The 24,315-nt window shown below is 37.7% G+C and overlaps 1 protein-coding gene across 1 annotated transcript; it reads right to left on the reverse strand.

Annotated features, from left to right (window-relative positions):
• Window positions 1-269: 269 nt before the first annotated feature.
• poe (E3 ubiquitin-protein ligase-like protein poe) lies at window positions 270-24,279 on the reverse strand. Its single transcript, XM_065344431.1, has 71 exons — window positions 23,994-24,279; window positions 23,743-23,840; window positions 23,409-23,672; window positions 23,049-23,242; window positions 22,798-22,985; window positions 22,506-22,729; window positions 22,300-22,433; window positions 22,076-22,230; window positions 21,773-22,004; window positions 21,567-21,702; window positions 21,313-21,497; window positions 21,089-21,242; window positions 20,794-21,011; window positions 20,593-20,707; window positions 20,299-20,525; window positions 20,012-20,215; window positions 19,760-19,932; window positions 19,537-19,684; window positions 19,312-19,453; window positions 19,104-19,230; window positions 18,874-19,017; window positions 18,578-18,803; window positions 18,333-18,490; window positions 18,032-18,256; window positions 17,725-17,951; window positions 17,339-17,651; window positions 17,072-17,263; window positions 16,727-16,997; window positions 16,433-16,651; window positions 16,126-16,357; window positions 15,825-16,030; window positions 15,588-15,747; window positions 15,334-15,518; window positions 15,016-15,261; window positions 14,800-14,934; window positions 14,449-14,728; window positions 14,178-14,375; window positions 14,001-14,102; window positions 13,503-13,923; window positions 13,262-13,423; window positions 12,968-13,202; window positions 12,349-12,892; window positions 12,156-12,260; window positions 11,941-12,083; window positions 11,756-11,863; window positions 11,462-11,623; window positions 11,103-11,252; window positions 10,217-10,369; window positions 9,859-10,054; window positions 9,470-9,629; window positions 9,147-9,363; window positions 8,927-9,076; window positions 6,673-8,840; window positions 6,464-6,599; window positions 6,017-6,382; window positions 5,720-5,939; window positions 5,388-5,585; window positions 5,119-5,309; window positions 4,867-5,043; window positions 4,601-4,792; window positions 4,295-4,519; window positions 3,947-4,216; window positions 3,753-3,866; window positions 3,530-3,664; window positions 3,195-3,431; window positions 2,765-3,003; window positions 2,533-2,694; window positions 2,279-2,437; window positions 1,870-2,191; window positions 1,608-1,767; window positions 270-535 (listed from the first exon to the last, which is right to left on the reverse strand). The coding sequence occupies exons 1-71, from the start codon at window positions 24,110-24,112 to the stop codon at window positions 453-455; spliced, it is 15,816 nt and encodes a 5,271-aa protein (XP_065200503.1). The 5' UTR covers window positions 24,113-24,279; the 3' UTR covers window positions 270-452.
• Between the last annotated feature and the right edge of the window lie 36 nt (window positions 24,280-24,315).

The raw sequence follows: 24,315 nt of genomic DNA on the forward strand, positions 1-24,315 counted from the left end.
ACTTTTTTAAATCGAGCGAAGTCAGAAGAACATTCCCTGATTTTGAGAGAAAGCTGAGATTAAAAATGAATTTCACTTTTAGAAAACTCCGAAAGTTTTTCCCCCCAAAAAAGCTCAGTGATGCGAACGGTAAGGTACCAAATTTTTAAATTTTAAATTTTAAAAATAATGAGTAATAATGTCACGAATAAGAACATTTTATTTCGAACGTACGATTTATACACCTTCTACACCTAAGCTTATCACAAACATTAGTAAAAACAAAGATGAAAAACTACATAAAAATGTATTTGTTTCGAAAATTAAAAATACAGCGCTTCAGATATTGGGTAATCAAAGCAGAATAAAAGTAGGTACAATTATTAATTACTAAAACCGAAACAGGAAAAACAATAAAAAACTATACACAAATCGTGAAATAGGACAAGACGAATACACAATATAATGATTATTTAATTAGACATGGCTGGATTGCCCAGACCAAGAAGTACATCAGCAATAAAAGTAGCCGGCGAAGAGATATCTTCGAGCAGACCTGAAAAAAGAAATACAAAATAATTCAAATTCGTAGCCGAGGTTTTTTTCTCAATCAGATCAAATATTAAGGTTGCATAAAATTAGACAAGCTAAATTTCACCAGGCTCGTATTCAATTTATGTATGTATTTGAAAAAACTATCTCAAGTCATAGTAACCCAAAAATTTCGAAAAAGTGACCGAAAAATTGACATAATGTGAGCAAAACATTTTAATGCAGAAAAAAAAACAAACACAAACATTTCAGACTGAGAATTGTTTTGGTTTCAATATTTCAAAGTAAAAAAAAATTCAACTATTTTGTAGTTTTTGGCAATTTTGCCAAAAAACGAGATTTTTTATCAATTTTTGACGAAAAACAAGACTTTGACAATTTTAGTAAAAAACATCATTTTTTGGCAATTATTGACCAGAAGTGATATTTTGGTAATTTTTGTCGAAAAAGTGAAACTTTTTTGCAATTTTTTGATAAAAAACCTATCTTTTAAATTTAGATTTTTTAAAAATTTTCTGCGAAAAAGCGACAATTTTTAACAATTTTTGTCAAGAAATCAGACTTTTTGGCAATGTTGATAAAAAGCAAGATTTTTGCTACTTTGGCAGAAAGCGAGATTTCCATGTAATTTTTGGAAGAGAAATTAATACTTTACGGACTTTTTAGCGAAGAAACGACAAATTTTTGTAATTTTTACCAAAAAACCAGACTTTCTGGTAAATTTGACATAAAATAAAATTTTTTGGTATTTTTGGCAGAGAGCAAGACTTTGACAATTTCAGCAAAAGGTAGGGTTTTGCAACCATAAGCTGAAAAAGTAGCGTATCCAGTTGGAAAAAAATAAGAAAGTGTTTATTTCCACATAGTACTCAATTGTTGATACTATTCACACGTTTTTCCATCAAGATGCACAAACAAAATAAAATTGCTGAAAATTTGTAAAAAAAAAAACAACTTACGCCAGAACGTTGAAAAACTAACCAAAAGTTACTTTTTGAAACTTACTCAATTACTTGAAAAGTAACCGAGTACGAGCCTTGCAAAACCTTCAGTCAATCAAAATAAATTCAACTTACCAACTACATCACAAAATTCACCGAAACAAGTACACGGTAATAATTCATCGGTATATGTGGCCATGATTTTCTCGGACGCTTTAATCAACGCTTCGTCATTGTGGCGGATGTAATCGGCTAATGCAGAGGGCCACTGATCATCCGCCGAAAAACTGATACTCTGCGACAGAACGAAAGAAAAATCGAATAAAATCAGATCGATAATACAAAAAGATATCGTGGAAGCCAATTGTGGTCCATTTATCTCATTGTTTTTTTTTACCTTGAAGAAATATTTATAAGCTGCGTCTACCAGACCGTAAAATATCAAACTGCTCTTATAAACTTGGTAATCTTTGGGTTGAATATCGGATAACTTATGCGGTCCGGATGGGTAAACGTGACGAACGTGCGATAATATAAGTAATCTTCGTAGATGAGCGATACGATTTTTCTTCCATTGCGCCGGAGAGTGGAGCATCATCGAAAACGCAGCCCAATAATAAGGGCCTTCCGCTTCGTACGATGATGCGATCCATCTTTCAGGTATCCAGCATTCTAAATAGCTCGTTAAACTTTTCTCTTCTCTAGCTGCGCATCGAGTCCTGCACGAATTGACAATATCATAGAATACTCGAGTACTTCGGTACAATCATATGTTTGACAAACTTATTTTCAAAAGCTCTACTCACGTGTTAATCACATACAACGCCATATGCATCAGGTAGGGCACGATTTGCATATTGGATTGAGGTCCTCCACCACCGGTATCCTCGTGGAAGCTTTTACCTCGAGCGAAACGTAAGAGCAGCAGTTTTAAATCGTGAATCGTGGTAACGTAACTGATATCTCTGCAAAACAACAAAAGAAAAAACTCGGTGAATTTCGCTTTAAAAAAAAATCAAATAATCCACTCGACGGAGCAACGATTCGTTTCAATTATTACCTATGACCGGTACATTCTTGTAAATACGTATTGTGCCTAGCCAGGCAGCTAGCGAAAGCAGACTCAGGAACTTGAGGACCCCATAAGGGCAGTAAACCGTTACATCTGGTATTAGCGTTCTGCAACGCAGCCGACTCCCATTCATCGCGCACTCTGGCAAGTCTGAAAGTAAAATGAATCCGTGAAAAAAATCGCATCGATCGTTGATTCAATCAAAACTCGATACACATACCTCACAGCCGACATATGACAATCAACGTGAACGACGTTGAAATGCGTAACAGTACTGTAACCGTACGTCTTTCTGGATTTCGATTCAAATTCTTCTATCAGACATCGTTTCGTGAATGTGTAAATACCCAGTACTTTGGTTGGCTGGAATCGATATCCTTCGCGACAGATGACACATATCAGGCCCGTTTCTTCGGCCAGATCTTCCATTTGTTGTAAGATGGTTTTTTCAGCGGTAACCTAAGCGAATTACGAGAAGAAAAAAATTGATAACTGTGCATTTTGAACAACCGAAAACACATGTATGTACAAATCAGAAGTGTTTTCGAATCGCAGTAACCGATCCGTTGTTTTTCACCTACTGGCTCAACCAGTCGGGCTTCTGCGGATTAGAATCATCGAGCTGAGCATTAATCATAGAATCTACTCACTTGTCCTTTATCATTGGTTCGCATTCCTAAAGCGCCGAGTTGTTTTTCTCGCATAGCCATAGCTAAACGTTTCTTTTCAGCTCTCGTTTGTTCGCGGACGTTTTCAATACGAGTAGCAACCTCCGGATTCGTACGCAACGCTTCAAGTAAATTCTCAGCCAACGTACCGACGTGTTCGTCAGATGCGACTTGTTCCAGACGATGAATAATTGTAATACATTCCGGCGACACCACCATCTAACAAAAACAATCACGTTGTTCGTCATCGTAGAGATTTGTAAATCGAATTACGACTCGAGTCAATCGTTATTAGTAGATTTTTCTTGTTTCCTTACCTGTGTCGGCTTGTGTTCGTTAGCTAGACCCGTCAAGGATCTCAATACGTATTTCAACGCTGGTTTCGATATGTATTCTTTCCAATCGTTGCTGTCGGTTCGCCAGAACGTCGATTTCATGGAGGGTGCGTGAGTCTACAGAAAAAAAAGAATCAAATTAATATTCTCGCATTCTCTTCGCTGATTTACTCAATTCGATTGATTATTAAAGAAAAATACGTACTGTAATATACTCCAAAGCTTTATCGACGATTCCAAGCGACATGATATGGTCTTTCAACGTATTACCCAGAGCATTTTTCTCGATAGCCGATGTAATATTACAAAACAGTTCCAACTAAGAGAAAGAAAAATAAATAAAGAACATTAACCAAAGATTGAATTAAATTTTACCGCATTTTAATACAGATATTGTACCTTTTGCTCGTCCTCAGATTTACGATCTTGATCGAACGACTCGAAATCCATAACTGATTGGAAATGGTCAGTCAGCATGTTCATTTTTTGAGTGTTACCGTAAGTCAGAGCAGCTAACACTCTGGACAAATGCGTTAATGTCGATGGTTTAACGTTGGCAGCGAATTCAAGGATTTTCTTCACGTTGTCACTGATACCGCAGACGACCGAATACATTTCGAAGTTATTTTGATATTCGGACGACGCTTTCGACAGTATTATTTCTAAAATCTACGTAAAAAAAAAGTAAGGAAATGTGCTCACAAGTATAGATAACGTATTCTGTTTGATCTGTATAAAATACCATACCTCTAAAATTTGATCCATCAATAAACTTTGGGCGACTTCGTTATCAGATGAAAGGCACATTTGTAAAATATTCAGTAATTTAGACACCGTATGTAGCTTGGGATCAATCAACTCTTCTTGATTACGTTTCACTTTGACACACAGGCCAAGTAATTTCAGTAATACTTGTAGCAACGCTTGAGACCGAGTAACATCTCTAATAGCTGCTAAACGATCCAACATCACCTACGGATTGAAAAGTATATAATTAGAAATCACTTTCGGCGATAGCTCCTCGTAAGACGATCAACTTTAAATCATACGCACCTCTAAACCACCACATTCCGCCATCACGTTAGCCATTTTGTAAACTTGTTCGTTATTAACTTCTTGGTCGGTTTTCGCGTCCAAGGTTTCGACAAATTCTTCGGTAGCGTCTCCGAGTAATCCTCGCATACGATACACGACACGCATCGCTTCTCCTTCGCCTCCTTCGGCTAGCCATACTTTCTTATAGACCTGCAAACAAAGAAGTAAACGTAGAAATCCACAAGTATATCCATTCTGTCGGTGAAATTCTATCGTATACGAACCAGTTTAACGGGTAAATCCAAACTGATGATTTTATTATTGACTAATAATTCCATTCCGTTGTCGTCTTCCAGCAACGCTACTAATTCACAATCTAAGCAGATCTTATTTTTAACATCTCTCATCAGCGGTCCTAATCCGGGTTCATTGCTACTGTACGGGTTTCCAAGCATACGACCCTGTCGACAAAAATCAACGTTAGAATAATTCGCGATATTGTAAATTAAAGTAACCCTTCTTTCAAACATTCACACCTGTAAGAAATCTTCTTGCTGGGGGTCTTTTTCTAGACTCAGGTAAAATTCACCGATTTCGTTCTCTTCCGGATAGATTATCGAGCACAATCGTTCGAAAATAAATACTGGAGTTCGTACATCGTTCGGACTACATTTCTCTACGGTTTCGATGCAAATAGCCATAAATGCTTTGGTTTCAGATTCAGTTCCTATAATAAACAGAAGAAAAAATCAATTAACGCGAATATTCGCGATCTTACGAATCCAGAAAATTTCAACACATTTACCGGAAGTGATTTCTTCCAGCAATTCCAAAAGTTTTTCTTGAGTTTCGTCGATGATTCTCGTACGTTGGACGACTAAACGTCTCAATGCCAAATAACCATGTAAAACAGTTCCAACCAAACGACCTTTGTATTGTTGCTTGATGCAATCCAGATCCAAAAACGATGCTAAGAGTTCAGTCAGTTTTTTCAACACGAAACCTGTATCGTAATGAAAAGAAAATGAGTAAGGATCCACGAATACAATGCAAATGATCGTTCCATGGCTCATTGAATATTGATCGTCTCGAATCGAGGAAATTGATTAGCATAAAATAGCTCGACTTATTATTTACCTTGAGCCAAATCCGACGTAAGAGTAGTTTGTTCGAGATGATATAAATTCTGTATTTCTTGATTAAACAAGCTGGCTAAAAACAGGAGAACTCCTTTCAATGTCAGGTATTGTTTCCACGGCGGATTATCCAGCATATTTTGATAAAGATTCAGATATTCAGCGGCGGTGGTACCAGCTACGTTGATTTCCGATAGGAATTCAGTCAATACATCGACAATCTGCGGTTAAAATCAAAGAAGTAAATTACTCGTTCGGATTATGATTAATGGAGGAGCTGTACTTTTGACATACGAACCTTTTTCTGATGAGCTGGAGAATTACTAATGCTTTGGATTAGATTACAAGCCACCTGTCTAGCGTGTCTAGATCCGCTATTGAACAGCACGCATTTCAACCATTGTGGATCGGATAAGAATATATTACCGCGGTTGCTACGGACGTGGAATGCTTTGTTTTTCCATCGATAGAAGTATTTTTCCATGATATATTTACGGCGAACGGCGACTTTCAGTTCGGTTTTCAAAGTACCGTAATCTCTGGCTGGCATTCTCTTCTTCCAAGATTGGAACGTATGTTGCGGATCTCCTTCGATCCATTTTTGTACGTTAATATTCACTTCTTCTGTTAAACTGATGGTGGCCAGGTCTTCGATACTCTTATCCTGAAAACAATAAACGACGATGAATGTGATTTTCTTCCTCATGATGTAATTTCCCAAACATTTAGGTATAAAACTGCGTACTTTATTTTTCTTTGATAACGGCGGATCGGGTTTGATTAATCCGCAAATTATGTTCAAACAAGGTAAAATGATCGCTTCCATTACCGGTGGAGATTTGCACGCTTTGGTCGCCATCATGAATACTTTGACGACACATCTATAACAAAAGAGTACGGCAAAGTTAATGAAAATATATTATTTCGCACAATCAAGTTTCATATAATACTCACTTGGCTTTTTGTTCCCAACACGAGTCGTCTTTCTGTAACATCGTAGCTAATAAGTTGATTTCCGGTCGAACGGTGTACACTAAATCTGGACTAGCTCCTTGACTTCGTAATGGTATCGAAATGTGATCTAATAATAAATCACACAATTCGGCCGTCGTTTTCGGATTATCTTTCGTCAGTAAGCATAAAAGCTGTTTCACTTCCTCTTGCATTTGACGCGATCCGCGCCGTAAATTGTACTCCACTAGTTCTCTTAGCAATCCTTGAATACAAAGATCTTTTCGGGCATTCGCGTTCGAACACAGAGCCCTCAACATGGTCAAACAATGCTCAACCACATAGGACGCGCAACCGTAGCACTTGAACGGAGCAGCGCATTCGCAATATTTTCCCAGAGATACTAGATCAGAGGACAGGAAGGCATGATCGGAGTAATACGAAGCTGGAGATTCGCTACTAACGTATTGATTACGATCGTACGTAACCAGCTCTTTACGACAAATCAGGATTTTCTGAATCACTCGACTCAATTCTTCGAAGGCGTTTTTGCAATCGTTACAATACTTCTGCGCTAGCATTTGTATAGCTCGGTTCACTTGAGCATTACCGTTACTACTCGGTGCGCTTCCTTCTTCGGACCAATGTTCTATCATCAAGAAGTTCTCGAGGAACGGTCTCATGTTAACTAACGTCTTGTACTGTCTGTCGGCTTTCTCTAATAACTGATTAATCGTGCTGGCGATTTTCTTTCGATCATCATCGTTATCTATCGGTTCGATGGCGCACACTTGTCGAGCTGTCAGAGTGTAATCGAATTTGGCGTACTTGCAGAATCCGCAAACGTGACACAAGAACGGATCTTTCTCGTCGTAATTGATCGCTCTGCATTTATGACACTGGAATACGTTCTCGCCACAATTGGAGCATACTCCAGGATTCGATGGTACAGCAGCACTGCACCTTGGACACTGTAAACTTTCCGTCGAGGCTTGCAAATTTTCGTAAAAGTCCACATATTCGATCATCAAATTACACGCGACGATTGGTAATGGGAATTCGATTTTCACTTCGGTCTGGCCGGACGATAAAATTACTTTTTTCGCCTTATGCCATAAAGCTGGCTTATTCTTCAACTCGACGACAGCTTGAACGCTACGATTATTATAGTAAATATTCATCGTTCGGACCATTTTCGTTCGTTTGAGATCTCCAATACGTAGATTTATTTTACTGATCATATGGGTAGTGATCAATTTCACAATCTGCGTGGTGGTTGTGAATTTCGAATCCACCTTGACCGATGATAATTTGATATTGCTGAACGCAACTTCCGGATTATTGCAAACTAGACAAGGTTCACTTTCTAAATAATATCCCTCCATTTCAACGTACTGAGAAAGTTGCGAATACAAAGTCGCGTTCGGATGCTGAATAAGAACTTGATTCTGCGAATGTAGCAAAGATAAAGTATGCTCGAGGTAATTGTACGGAATACTGGCCGTCGGCAGCGGCGAATTAGAAGCGCATTTAATCGTAAAATATCCGATCAAATCGACGAACTGATTAGCTCTACGACCGTAACTCGGCAACTGGAACCACATACTCCACATGATGTCTAAAATTTCACGTTGACGGGCTGCGTCCGAATTCGTGAAGATGGTCAATAAAAGAGAATGCGCTTGCCAACGTAAATTACTCGAGTTGGTTTCTAATAAAAATGTCCTTATGAATCTCGATATCAGATTATTATCCACTAGCAAGTGTACTTTCTTCACGAACGCCACGCATTGGATTTCTTCAGTCGAAGTGGTGGTTTTCGCGTCTTCCGGAGTCGTCGATGAAGGCGTTTTTGACGACGAGCTTTCAGCCTTTTGAGCAGCGCTACCGCTGGAAGTCAACTTATTGCCACAGATACCGTACTGTAGAAGCTGCAGAATTATATGAGATACTCCTTCGTCCAACACCGAACTCAGCAGGAATAAATTCGGTATGTATTCGTCCGAGTACATCAAGAAATTCTGCCAATTTGCAATACGGTTCATGGCGATTTCGACGCAGGCTTTCAAATGTTCCACTATTTCAACCAGCGAGTCGTACGGTAACGAGATATTCAACGGCATTTCGTTCATTTTACGGTATCGTGAAACGTCAGCTTTCTCAAGAACAGCCTAAAACACGATCACAAAATATCAAATTGAATAAAAGTACGATAAACTTTGAATGGCAGATCGAATACGGTGAAAGCAAACCATACCTTCATATGAGTCTCTAAAGCATGCACATCTCGGAGCTGACGATAGGCTTCCTTGCTGCCACAAATATACAACAATAATTTTCTCACTTGCCTTCTGACAAATGGAGTTTGCTGAGCCATCATATATTCGCACAGCATCGGCAACCACGCCTGTAAAAAAACACAAAAAATCGTCACCAATGAAATTCTTTCTTATCAGCAAAGTCGACGATAACATTACCTGCTCGAAAGTAGCTTGGATAGAAGAGTGCTTCTGAATCTGGTACGGTAATCTCAAAACGATCTCAGTCAATAACTGCGGATATAGCTCGAACATATCGGTATGGTGGCCTTTAATATACTGACGTAAAAAGAACGGTGAAGCGTCTGGTATCGGCGATGCAGGGTGAGGTTTCAACAGAGCCCCAACAACACTGTTCTGATCGTCCGATTTTGAGCTGAAAATTACACCATTAATTTGCATTTACTTTACTCGATGAAAATTTGATCAAATGAATGATCAAATGAAAAAAAAGAACTCGCGTCGTCGGCATAATATATTACCTTTTCCAAAACGCTAACAACTGTTCGTGCAAATTCAAACACCAATCGATAATACCGGCTTGTAAAAGCGTATTCGCCGTCATGGTAGAGATGGTTTTTGATTTTTCTGAAATATTCTTCTGAGCGGATGCGACCACTTTCATATGTGACATTAGTACACCTGAAAAATATTGAAACATTAAAAAACTTGGTTGTATTGATTTTCATTTTTCAATTTTTGCAGAGTTTTTAAAAATTCAGTTCATTAAAAAAAATTGAGACAGAAAGCAGTTACCGAATTATTGAGGGGGGGGGGGGGGGACTTGAAATAAAATGTGAACATTTAGAATACATTCTATTTTTTAGTTCCCCCAAGGCGGGATTTCATCAGTGAAATGAAATATACTCACTTAAAAATCTCAACAACACCAGTTGGTACTTCTGTTCGGTAGTATGTCTGTTTTCCAAAGGTTTAGTCAAAGTACACTCGTCTCCGCGAGATTTCTTAATATTCAACTCGATCAAAACCGTTTTCAACAAAGTATCCAGGACGTTTCTATCGCGTTCCGCTTCAACATCTAATTCTTCAGTAAGCATGAAAACCACCTGGAATTTTACGAAATATTTCATGAAAATAATTTTTAAATGATCAAAATTTCAACTACAGATTCGACGAACTGCTCCATATCTAATTCTACAAGTATACAATTCAGTTTAAAACGCAGGATGAACCTGGATTCGTCTAGTACAACATTCAGATAATCGTACCTGCATAAATGGTATAATCTGTATTCCACCGAGATCCTTCAATCGGGGAATATACTCGACACATTTTTCCAATATGATGATTTGTAACAAATGAAGATTTCCAACGCATTCATTTTCCGTTTCTGCATCAACGTCTCCGTCCTGTCCGATAGTCTAAACAAAATTAACCAAAGTTTGGCTTTATCAATGCATTAAAAGAAGCCACCCGACAGAAGAGACATACGTACAAATACATCAGGCAACAAAACAGTTTAAAGCAGGGAAATACACTTCTCACAATGCTTATAAAAAAACAAACATGAACAAAAACAAACGATGTTTTGTCCCATGTACATACATTATAATGAATGATGAATAAAATCATTTCTACATAGGTATGATCGTATGTTATCTTGTGTTAATGAACATCCCCAATTTACAGAAGGAAAAACTTTTGAGTAATGAAAATGAATAGGTACAACGGACGCTGCTGAAGTGTTGAGAGTAAGTAGAAAATATATATGTACAGGATTAATTGAGACTTGAAGAGAAAAAATACGATTAAAAAAGACCATTGACTCTAGAATAAGTTTAAGTATTAATAAATTATCGACCATTTAGCGAAAAAATGATCGGAAAACCTCACGCATAATGATTTATTAAAATAACAACGCTGTTTAGTAGCTCAATGATTGTCAAAAAGCGGTGCATGAAATTTGAAAAAAAAAAAAAAAAAAAAAACACCAACTCTTCGTCAGAGGGTTATTTTGATTGTAAGTTTGTAGCTGATGAATTTTTAATATAATTTCTGAACGTAGTAAAAGCTACAAGCAAAGCGAGCGACGATGAAACATGAGTAAGGAATAACATTTTTAATTCGCAAGCTCAAGTGCCGAATAAAACGTACTTGGAAATTTATTACGTTCGAATCACCTCTAACACCGACCATAGCCTCTGGGATATTATCCCCATAAGCGGAACTTCTTCCTGATACATTGTGTTCGCCTATAATGCTATCAACAACGCTGCCACCACTTTCCGATTCAGCACTATTGCCCTAGTTTTTTATTAGACAAGGTTTTAATGCTGCGCTACAGCTTTATTTACGTAGTACAATATTATTTACACACGAGTATGCCTTTTTACGGATATCCGCATGTTTTCGTGTCGTATTAGAAAAGCCCATCCTTCTTCATTTTACAAGTTAAAAGACTACACTATGTATAGAAATAACGATCGACGATATGTTTTTCGAAAATAATTTACCTGCTCAGCTGGAGAAGTACGTAATGTGCTACCGTCGGTGGCTGCTGTAGAGCCTTCGTCGTCAGATCCGGCAGCTGAAGCTGTGGCATCGCTGTAATGACCTGTTTCATTAGGCTGAATATGAGTCGAGCTCCGCACTTGCGACGCGATTGAATCCAAATCCTGAAACAGTCGTTATGGAGATTATTCAATATCAGTCAAGTGTCACGTTTTAATTATTCGCCGAATGGCGTTTCAATTTAGTATTATCTTCGTAACCACAATTTTTCAAATAAAAAGATTAATTTGGCGTACTTGTAAATCGGACGATACCGAAGCCTCCATATCTTGAAGCGCGCGCATAGCTACCATATCTTGAATATCTTGCTGAATAGTTTGTAGGTCAGCTTCGCCACCGTGTTCCTGCAAAGAAAAAGTTGACAACGTCGATTACTCCTACTGTTTTAAACGAATAAAGAAATAAAATTTAGAATACTCGCCTGTAAACTCAGGGCGATGGCTAATTCAACCATCGTTTCATCGTCTGTATCTTGTTGTAGAATATCAATGGACGGGAACGCTCTGGCAGCACCAAGGATTGCTTCGACATTCAACGAGCCATTATTAGACGATGGTCCAGGAGCTGTAATCGAAATGAATGATTAATTTTATCCTTCATTAGCCTTTTAAAAAATATTCTATACCAAACACTGACCATCGAACGATTCCGGCTCCGAAGATTCTTGTGAAGGTTGAGGTACAGGTACACGAGATTTTTCCGGTTCGGAAGATGATGCCACTCCAGCAGACGTTGAAGGGCCTGAGAAATCGAACAGAATTATGGTAATGGATATCTTTCCTTATTTTTTACTCATTATCGGTCGACGCAATCTTATAAAAATACGTACCAGGTGAATTACAGCGAGTCGGAGTAGGAATAACGACCTTTCTCCTTTTAACTTTCGGTCTCAATCCGTGTCCGATGGCTAACTTGGTAGAGAAACTAATCACGGTATCTTGACACAGCAACAAATCCAAATATAACTTGACCACGGTATTAATAGTTGATTCATTTTGATCGCAGACGATCAACGAATGAATTATCTCAACCAAAGCGTATATGGTGGTTTCGATGTGCGACAATCCCGATACGCAGATAAACGTTAATGCTGGATTTTTAGGACGAGCTTTATGCAACCTCCACATGGTATCCACCATCAATTGTACCAATTCTAGCGCATGCTCGGTTAGTCTTTTATCCGAGACCGATTTTAACGGTTCCGATAGATTCGCATCTAGAGTGAATTTTCCAATATTTTGAGGCCGGGTAACAGCTATACTGCGAGCGATAATAATCAGTTGATAGAACGCCTCCGGATCGAGATCGCGAGCGTCTTGAACTTCTTTGAATTTTTGCAACATTTTCAAAATATGGCTTAATAGCGCGGTATCCTGAAAACAAACGTAAAGATATATAATTTTCCGCGAATAATCGAATACAATTTCTAATATGCGATGAAATATTACCTTATAATTATGATACGTTTGTCGTGTTGGGAACAACGAAGCTAGCAAAGACTTGGTATGCAGAATAATGCAGAACGGTGTAGGCAAAGTTAATAAAGTCGTAGCCAGACTAATAGCATTCGATCTTTGTATAACTCTTGACATATTGCCAGACGTCAATGACGCTACGTTCATCAAAGTGAAACAACTTTCGAGCACTTCCAACGCTCCACATACGATTCTGCAAAAAGAACCGCTTTTTGAAACATTCACAAACATGTACGCATATTGGGTGAATTTCGTTTGATGTCTTACTTATCCAATGGTCCGGCAACAGGTTGAGAAACGGCAGAATTCGATAAATCTTCCGCGTTCGATAACGCCGATTGCCCGGCACCGGAACTGGTTCCAACGCCAGCGTTGGTGATTTCATCAGTATCCTCGGGCCAACCGAACTGATCTTTCATTTTTCCGTACCTGTAAAATGGATGAATTTCGTTAAATACCCATTGTTGAAGCTCTTCACTCGTAATTATTTTGAAACAAAGCAACTCACACTTTAATGGAGTCGACCATGGTGACCGCGTCCGGATCTTGAGAAGGTCCGAACGATACCGTCAATTTATTATCCGCTCTGATCGATTCTTCTCGGGTTAAAGGCACATCGAACCATCGATTTCTAGCTACCGTCGTCGGTATTGATCGTCCGAATACTTCGATATAGGAAGGAGATCGCTGAGCTTCTTGATTACCCAGCAAGACTCTTACACCAGTGATCACTTGGTTATTATCATTATTCGTGATTTTAATACTGAATCCGGTCGGTTTCGTTGATACAACGTACATTCCCGGCGTATTCAAGCGGATTTTGATCTGAGGCGCGTTGTAAATTTGTAACAAATCGTTCCCTCCAAATTCTATGTCCGATATAGGTGTACTATGCTCGAAGAAATCAACTGGGAAAGTAACCGTGTTTCCTGTAACATCAAATTAAAACATAAGAGCTCGGAAATCATCGACGTAAAGCATCGTGATATTATTCGTGATTATTTACCTGATGATTTACTTCCCATTTTGGCGACTTTCTTCTTTTTAGACGATTGTTTCAATAGTGGACTGGAAGTGGCAGGGTGGACAATCGGAGACAACCAATAGCCTGGGAAGCATCAAAATTACATCGTCAACTTCACGATATTTGCCTCACCGAGCAGAATTCACCACCAATACATACCACTGTGTTCCATAGAAGCCATATACATTCGTAAGCTGCCATCTTCGCATAATAAAATCAACGTTGTCCTGTAATCGGTGCATGAAGTTTGATGTCTGATCACCACCATATCCATGATTTTAGCTTTGGCTGGCAATATTTTGATTTCTTGTACCAAAATTTTATCCGGTTTGATCATCAAAACGACCGGATTGTTATCTGCGATGATAAAAAGGAATAATCACATGTTTATGACGCCAGTATTCTACTAAAATTATTGGAATCAACTTACTGCTTTGCATCATGCAACAAATTAATCCCGGATGTGTAGGTACTTCAGTCCACTGACATAACGGTTGTGATGTCGAAGAACTACTAGTCTTAGACGACGAGTTCAGACTGTTTTTCGAATTCGAACTGAGATTTATTTCGTATACGTGACTAGTACCTTCGGTCACATTAGGTAAAAATGCTACGAAGCTTTTACCCTGAGCATAGCTGAGGAATAATACTTTGAGTATATGCGAATAATAAACAGATACTCCGCCGGCGCAAATTTGTCCATTAACGTCCTAAATGTACATAAAACGGGGAGAATATTCAATGAAGCAATAGAGATTTGAAATTACAGAAAGAAATCTACCTTAATCGATGGGTGTTCGACTCGTAAGGTGTTGGTGACGTAAAATGGCCCTTGAGTAGCGGAGCTACCTTCGTCCATTTCTTGAGTATAGATATAACCGACTGATGACATAATTACTATAATGGGACTGGAATCCTACGCAAATGATTGAAATAAGAATCAATTAGAGAATTCAACAAATTCATCTCCAGATTAAATTTACCATTTTGAACTTACTTCATTACAGATGAAAGTGACATCTCTAATTTTACCAGTGGGTACCAAGAAATAATACTGAGGACTGAGTACGTCTTTACCAAGATCGTAAATTTTAACGAAATCTGCTGTCACTAATGCCAACCAAGTCTGTGATCCTGGCAGCCAGATGGCTCGAATGATGAAATTACCGGTTTCTAGTTGCGGATGCAGCACTAAATGATCGGCTACGGATCCATTAGTATTGAATGTCAACACATGACAGTCCTGAAAAAATCAGAGTAGATAAGAAAATCCTCCAAAATAAGCAGAGTATAGGAAGAGGAATATTCGACGTACTTTTAGTCCGCACACGGCCAGGAAATCTTCGTTGCAAGGATTACCAGTGACGGAGAGAACAGTGAAGGGTATTGGAGCTGACGACAATCTCGTCAGTGTGAGTTTTTTCTTGGCTGAGTCGGCTTGTTTGAGTAAAGCACTCAGCTGCAAAACGGTGATTTTGCCTTTTTCGTGCGAAACGGCCACTGCAACGAAATGATCTGTTAGTATCGTCTATATTGTCACAATAACTCATTTGATAACATTTTTATTACCTAAATGTTGACGTTTTCCTTGAGCTGATGATAGGCAACACATGGCAACACGTCTGAGTAAATGAGCCGAAATCAGTTGTCTGATAGTTTGTCCTTGATCTCCGGTGAAATTCATACGAACGTTTTCAAAAGCTCCTTCTTGAGATCCCAATGTGGGCATCTGAAATGAGAATTAATAGAAAAATCATCAGTTACCTTTTGGAAAAACGATTGTTCTAAATTCCGAATAATACTCACCATCAATTTATCAACATATTCGAACTTTTTATCCGCTTTATGCAATTGCTCGAGGGCAGCTTTGGCTCGTTTATGACATCCAACAGGTGACATACGTGAACTGATCGTTTCCACAACTGGTACCAGCATATTGGCAATGTCCAACAGAGCATCGATAACCGTCGATTTACTCCACAAATTCGACATCAGACTTTGTCTATGAGGATCTACGAAATTATAAACGAAATATTTTTTAAAAAATTCTGATTATATAAGATCGACAGCGACACAGTATGCGTATCTATAGGTAGAGAAAAATTACCTAATTGCTTGGCCAAGGTTGCTAACTTCTGTCTATCTCGAGGAATGGTACGGACAAGGGATACAGTATTCATCAGGACGTCGAATCCCGAAGGCGAGGAATTTTTTCGACGCAATGAGCTTGGCAACATTTGATCTGATGATACGTTTGAGCCACTGTTTGCATTGGACGAGGATGTCGTAGCGTTAGTATTTTGATCGTGATTACTTTGTACGTTTCTTTTCGTCAACGCCTATAACATACACACATCGATATGAAGATTATGTTTCACTTTAAATGTTAAAAACCATATATTGGCGCAAATTACCATGCACGAGCCGTTACTCTTCGCTCCGCAGTCGCAGAAGAAGTTTCCGTATTTAGCGTACGTGACGTCGTGGCCTTTATGACAAACTCGAGCACAGATTGAACATACGCCCACTTTATCAACCATCTTACAGGTATGACAATGATACCAATGCTGATTCATGAATTCTTTTTGAGTAATCGTGAATGTACATAATTTGTTCGATAAACTATCTTCGTCCTGATGGAAAAAAAAACTACATCGTAGAAAACATATTTTTGAACTAGATAAAAAGGTATCACATGAAATTCGTACCGAATCATCTCCGGTACTATCTCCGTCTTCATCTTCGCGGCCGCACAATTCTTCAGGCCAATCAGTATTCAAGTCCAACGTTGACGGTAACAGCTCCGTATCCCAAGGTGGAGACGTAGCTCTGCCAACAGCCGCTGGACTAAGAGCATTCACAATATCGCTTATGTAATTGAACAAAATGCAGGTGGCATTTATCAAAGAAACATGATCTCCTTCGGTTTCTCCACGTTGTAGTTTCACAAAAGCTTCCTCTTTCACGATATACTCGTTTCTGGACAAAGAAAAAATAACAAAATGAATATTTCGTTCAACTTCAGCAAAAACAATCGAGCTTTTTCAGCTTACATTTGTTGAATCCAATTCGTAGCGGATGAGAATAGTTTAGCGTGACCCTTGGCAGCTGCCGCGTCTGCCAATAAAATCATAATAGACATCAATTCCGAAAATCCGAACGCTTTCATATTTTGCAGTAAATAGTCCGCTACTGGTATAATGGAATCGAGTAAGGTGCACACTAAATTTTCTTTATCGTCGACACTGAAAATGACAGGAATAAATTACATCCTTGTATCCAAATTTTGAATATTAATTTTAAAATATTGATCATCTTACTTATTTCCTTTGGTAATGTAATTGGTCAAATTCTCCAAGAATTTCAAATTCTCAGGTTGAATCGGTTTGCATTTGGTATCATCTTTGATGAAGGTCGATTTTGTTCCCGAATCGCTCTTTTCTTTAGGTTCAGCCAACAGAGGTCTTTCTTCGGAGGGTTTTTCAACCTTCTCAGATTCTTGCTCGTTATCAGAGGAGTAGGTGCCGATGATGATACGCCAGAATAACGTATCCATCTGTTCCTTCGGTATTTTCGCGATTCGTAATAACGAAGACAACAATCGTTTGACCATATCATCTGTATTTTTATCGACTGTCAAAATGGAAAAAAATTAATTCACTCTAGATATAACATTATTTCGAGTATTTTCATATTCTGTACTCACGAATTGAGAATAATTTGTTGAATGCTTCGAGTATGTGTTTGGAATACGTTCTAGACGACGTTGTTTTCGGACTAATTATGGTTAATAAAACACAATGTAATCCGTACTGGGCGTTCTGACCGTGTTTACTCAAAAATTTATCTATAGCCGTTCTACCGTAAGTTTCGCCGATCAATTTACCAAACCATTGGCTACTTTCTAACAATAGTGGTTCTTGAATAGCATCGCTGAAAAGCAAATATAATCAAGTTATTTACGTTGAAATCAGTGTGAAAATTTCGTCCAATGAAATAAAATGATTATCTACCTGCATGGACACGAAGAAGATGCGTAATTTATCAACAACGTGTACAGATGTCCAAATATGATGACGTTAGATTTGACTTGATACACTTCGGTATCTTCGCCGCCGACAATTTGTTCAAGAATACCGTGAGTATTTGAATACAAATACATCGTAGACATATCCATTACCATCGGCATAACAGCGTTACTTATTTTTTGACAAATTTCATCGTTATCCGTAACAGTTCTACGAAAAAGCACATCGACTTAATATTGTAAATAACGACTAGGAAGAGCATAAAAAATTTTTAAACACGACTTACGCTAAGTGATCTTTGATGAATTTGATTACAGTATACAGCAAATGTTTTAACGATGGATTTATTGTGAATTTGACCTGGTTGGAAAGTGCGTACATGTGAAAACTCATAATCGTCGAAGCGTAGCTCACCGACGGCATTGATTGATTGGCGTAAGGTTCCTTTAAATTTAAAAATAACACGATTTCAGATTAAAATATTTCGAAAATTCAATTAATATGTACCAGAAATGAATAGAAAAACAATACCGTATTGAAATGAGGAATCGATATAGTCTCCCATTTTTCAAATATAATGTGAACCATTCGAGGTAAAGCCAAATATAACGTTTCGCTTTTGGATTTATTGGATTCCATGTTACACCCGGCGATCGCTATAACACTCTGAAACGTAGATAGATCGCCCAATGTGTATCCACTACCTCCATCTTGGGTTTCCATTTTGGTCTCTTTCATTTGATGCAATAAACTTGACCTAAAAAAAATTGTGCATTAACAAAATGATCGGTCAATAATTTTACTTCTCAACTGGCAATAATAATTACCTAATGTAGGTGAAAATCACTTCAGCCAAGCGAACCATCTGAGGCATCATTTCCCTAATTAGATGAGTTTGGAGAGATTTTGTCGGTACAGCGATACGTGATACTTCGTTATTATCGCTGTCAGTCATTATGCTATCCAGTGACCTGTTGAAATAGAATAACGTTAATACGTATTCGTCGTTAAAGCAGATTATTTTTTCTCTCTATTAAAAGCTGATTATTCTACGCACTTGTTCAAGTCATTTTCGCTCGATTTGCTGATCGAATCGTCTATCGCCATCTGTACTTTACATAACAGCGTGTCGCACAGCAGAAGGATGAAAAAACTGGGTAAATCTTGTTTCGGGACCATTACACCTGAATAATATGAAGTAAGCCAAATGAAATAAAACCAAATTTCTAGCAGGAAAATTGAATTTCGTACAGAAAGTAACATACCGGTGAATTCAGTCTGAGGAATTATTTCCCCGATGACATTTTTCAATAACGTAAAATCGTATTTAACCCTCGTAGTAAGATCGGCTATAGTTCTAAGTAATATTTCTCGCGGTTGATTAACTGTTTGTTTACCAAGAGCATCCTGTGATTTGAAAAATGAGCATTAGTTCAAGTTCAAGCACAATCACACGAAGTAATAAAAAATAAACAAATATATCGCGTCACCTTAAGCCATCCGGTGAAAGTCTTATTGCCACATCTAGGACCCCATATCGACGAATACAACATGAATGGCGAAGTTTCCACATTTTCATTCCTTACAGAGGCAATTCTTTCCAAATGAGTTACACAAGTCGGTAATTGCAATAATAACCTAAAGTAAAAAATTACAGTTAAAATTCACTGTCAATCTCCAACAATTAAAAACACGAATCAACAATGTATTCACCGCCAAGCGAGAGAAACGCAGTACTGCAAAGCGCATAATGCACTGTACGAATTTTTATCTTCTTTGACATCAACCTTACTGGTAATGTAGATTGACTTGACCACCGTAAATAGAGCTTCGATAAGCTGGTAATAACTCAACTCGTCAGGATTACCCAGCAAAAAGTTGACAGCCTGACAACAGAACACAATATGGATTATAAGTCAGCCTGATAGGACCACAGATGATCAAGGAAACAATTCTTCAACATACCAAACCATCTAATTTAGGGATCTCTTGACAATTGAATTCAGGAGAAGATAAATTATAGAACAACGGTTTCATGGAACTTTCAATCGGCACGTATTTACGATAATTATCTTCTAATGTTTTCCATGGACATTTGCTGTCGTCGATTTTCATCATTTTAAGCGTATGCGCTCCGTGTAAACCACCTCCCAGTAAGTTCCACTGCACCTGAAATAAAATAAATAAGACGTTATACCAATACGAATATTTAGACAACTTTAAAGAACACGTTTTTGTATAAAATTACATACTTGCTCCAAAAGGAACGAAGGTGGATCGTATAAATGTTTCATTATATGGTCAAAGAACAACAATAGCCGAGAAACGTGGAAGAATTGAGATTCTTCACATAACGGCTGTGGCAAGTGGCCAACACGAACGATGCCTTTAGCGGTAATCAAAAGAGCAGCTTTTTTCTGCATAAATGTCAGAAAATTGAACAAAAACAGCAGTAACTGGGCATGTTCCAAGTTCATATCTAAAATAGAAGTTTCAGTTAGTCAACGATTACTTTATTTTTTTAATAATTGAAGTGCGTTACATACCTTCGTATGATGCATCAGTTGGCTGAGCTTTAGTGATATGTTCCACTAATGTATGAATTACTCTATTCCATATACTTGCGCAAGCAGTTTCTTTATTTGGTCGCATGATAATTACCTAAAAAAAAAAAAAACATTGCATTGCACACCGATACTGAATGTGAATTAAAGATAATAATTTAGAAACAGAATTGTATCACGTACTTGGGCCAAGACTGATAACGTTCTAGGGTACACCAATAATGGCCAAGTAGTGGCATTCGTGTCGTAAGGATTAACTTCCAAATACGTCAGTAAAGTATTCTGCAGGTCTTCGGTTAAGATATTTCGTGCCAATAAATTGTGAGTGAATAAAGTCAACGACGAAGAGAAATTCATGAACAAAAAGTTCAAGCTCAAGCTATAATAACTGCTTAGTAACCCTGAAAGTAGAAAAAATATACAAAAATTAAACTTGCTTTGATGATGCAACTTTGATTGATCAAGTCGAATTTATTACCAGTTTCGTGATCAAGATCTCTAATCAGCCCAGCCAAAACAATGACATCAATTTCAGACAACGCGGTGTTCACATAATTGAATATGTAGTTGGAATTGCACATAACGAAATGATTATTCATGAACTGGAAAATATTTCTGGCCACCGACATGTACTAAAAAATGATACAAATCAAGACCGAATTCTCGTTATGCAATATAACAGAGAGGTTTTAAAACACTCACTCCTGATGGTTCTCCTTTTTCCGGAATAATGGAGGTTGCAGTATCCATATTCTGATTATCTTTATCGTTAGCCTGCACTTCCGATGACTGACCATCGGCATTTCCATTTTTGACGTTTTCCAGATTAGTAACTGACGATAAGGTTTCTTCGAACCAATGGCCAAGAATAGGTTCGCTGTCGTCGTCTAGAATATTTTGATGAAAATTAAGGCAAATAATATTTTAAATATTAGTCAAGAAAAAAGTATTTATACCATCTTCTGTGGTGCTGTCATCTGGACAGCTGACTATGTTATCGTCTGAATCTTCATAATATGTAGTCGAGCCTGAAGCAGCGCTGTATGTATCTCCGTTTGAATTGTGTTTATGAGCACGTTTCAGTGAACAACCCTGAAAAAAAGGTAAGTTAATAACCGAAGTTTACCATCGAATTGTTATATTTTATTTAAATATATATTACTTTTCGATAAATGATCGGGGTAAGAATGAAGAAAAAGTGAATCAATCCGTCAGCTACTTCAAAAATTTTAGCAACTCGTTGCAACGCTGTGCAGTTGACTAAAATATCCAATTTGGCAGGAGCGACCGAAGAAGAATCGTGAATTTCAACACCAGCGTCTTCGAACAATGAGGTTACCAAGTTGAGAGCTTGAGACGTCAATGCCAATGATAAAACACTGAATCCAGCTTGTCTAAATTTTGTAGAAAACGCAAATATTAAACGAACGTTTCGTTTCAGCTGAATTGAATTAACGATACTTACACTTTCATGAGACCACCACGACTAGAATCTCGCTCCTTTTGTTTACAAGGAGATTTATTTTTATCGTCTTTCGTAGATTTTTCTAGACATGATACTTGTCCGCTGATACCACTTATCAAAAGCCACGACCCGAGTAAAATGTGATTTTGCAAAACCTGTAACGAGGCAGAAGGTTCATTCGTCTATTTTGATTGATTAATTAAGGGAAGAAGAAAGAAACTTACGTGACCACCAGCTCGAGTTGAATTTTGAATGACACTAGAAACATGGTTGAAAATTACAATAGCTTTTTCAACAACAGTTGCGGCCAAAGCTTCGCTATTTTCTTCGTCAGTTTTAACATTCAACGTAGAACCGCCTGTTGGATTAAATTTAATTGCATCAACGAATAATTTAAAATTTCGCTAGATCAAAAGAAAGCAATATTAACCTGAAGAAGGACCGCTGATATTGGCTGTCGTTGTGGACGTTTTCGGAGAAACCGACGATGCTAAGCCTAGTATATTGATAGCCGTTGATACCGACACAGCCGCATATAAGCATGATAACGTAAGACATGAAAGTTTTTTCAATTTCGCATCCGTTAGAGGTTCCAAAATCGGCAAAGTCAAGGTACCCCAGATGACCGAAATATCGTTAACTAAGGATTGCAAACTGGAGAAAAAACCCTTTATTAAAATAATATTCAGCGCACATATTAAGACGAACTCTTTGATTTTTACCTATGACGTATTAAGGAGGCTTCATTAAAATTACTAGGCAATGTGAAAACGCCAGTTTTCATGAATTCTTTCTGTTCGTGAATGTATCGTCCAATAAACGGAAGATTAAGACAAATATCGATCAATATATCACCCGCTTGCAACGACTGTAGACTAGCAATATTTTCTTGAATAAAATAGGCCTGAAACTGTATCGAAAAAATTAGGTTATGAATTAAACGCACACGCTAATTGTTTTACAAAATCCCTACCTCATTTTGTTTTGAAAGATCAACAGTAATACAACTATCGTCAGGATTCATTTCACTGATCGGTGATTTAGCTTCTGAAGGTAAGCTGTGTAACGGTTTCGAGAGTTGCTTCAGAATGGTATTCGACAAATCGTACCGTACAGGTTTTCCTTCGCCAGTTGATATGTTACCGTTATCTTTCAAGTTCTCCATATCTACAAAAGATTTCAATGTTCATTTAAAAACATTAAAGCAATTAACAAAATATGCATTTAGATGATTCTTTAGAAATAGTGTTTATGATATAATTTGCCTACTTCAGTTTGTTAGTTCGTATTTATATTTCAGGTCGTTAGCTCAAAATACACGAATGATAATTACTTGGCATTGAAGTTTTGATGTGATGAGGTAGTTTGGCATTTTTCATCAATGCAGCTAATGAAAATTGCTCAGTACGTTGTAGCTGACTAGTGGCCGTGCACAAAGCCTTTATCGGTAATAAAAGTTGTTTAAAAGTCAACGTTGGTGAAACAGTTTCATTACTGTCGACGTTTGAATCAAGATTCTGTATTTTCAGACGGGTTATCAAATACGTAAGAAGAATGTGACAAGCTTTGTGGTATAGTTCAACTTCCTCACGTGAGGCTGGAAAAAGTACAGCGGAATCGTTAAACATGTTTATGAAAACAAACATCGAATTGAAGTCAGCACTTACCAGAGGCGATACCAGAACTGATGTAATCAGCAGCCAACGTGCAAAAAGTTGAATAAAATGCTTCGTATTTCTCATTATGGCGTAAAAGTTCTTGTTCGCTGTGAACGCAGAATACAGTTTTAGGAAAACAATACAAAACAATGGTTCACGAGGCTTACTCCGCATATCGAAGTACAGCATCCATAGCGAGAAATCGAATCGATATGGAGACCAATGAATTATACAGGGTATAAATTAGGTATGATATTTACCTTGAAATGATTGAATTGACTAAATTAGCGACGTCATTTTTATTAAAAGATCCATATGAAGCTGATAATATAGGCTTCACAATATTACACCATTCGACACCACCGCTAAACGCCGCCATGACGTTAACGGTAACACGTACAATCTAAACTGATGCGTATCAACTTTACAATTCACTTCATCACCGGAATAAAAGAAAATGTTAATCAAGTAAAATAGTGAAAACAACGCGAATTGTTCGGAATGGAAAACAGAAAATATCTATTCTCGATTGCACTCGAAAATTGATCAAAACTTTCAGATCATTTCTGTTAATGTTACCAA

Source organism: Planococcus citri, chromosome 1 (genome assembly GCF_950023065.1).
Source record: "Planococcus citri chromosome 1, ihPlaCitr1.1, whole genome shotgun sequence".
In the NCBI taxonomy this organism is placed as follows: domain Eukaryota; kingdom Metazoa; phylum Arthropoda; class Insecta; order Hemiptera; family Pseudococcidae; genus Planococcus; species Planococcus citri.

Excerpts from the sequence above, each read along its gene's own strand:
- poe (XM_065344431.1), bottom strand. The coding sequence starts at position 24,112 with ATGGCGGCGTTTAGCGGTGGTGTCGAATGGTGTAATATTGTGAAGCCT. Across the intron at positions 16,031-16,125 it reads AACCTTGGCCAAGCAATTAG|ATCCTCATAGACAAAGTCTG; the intron begins GTAATTTTTCTC and ends ATAATTTCGTAG. Across the intron at positions 9,364-9,469 it reads TTGTTAGCGTTTTGGAAAAG|CTCAAAATCGGACGATCAGA; the intron begins GTAATATATTAT and ends TGTAATTTTCAG.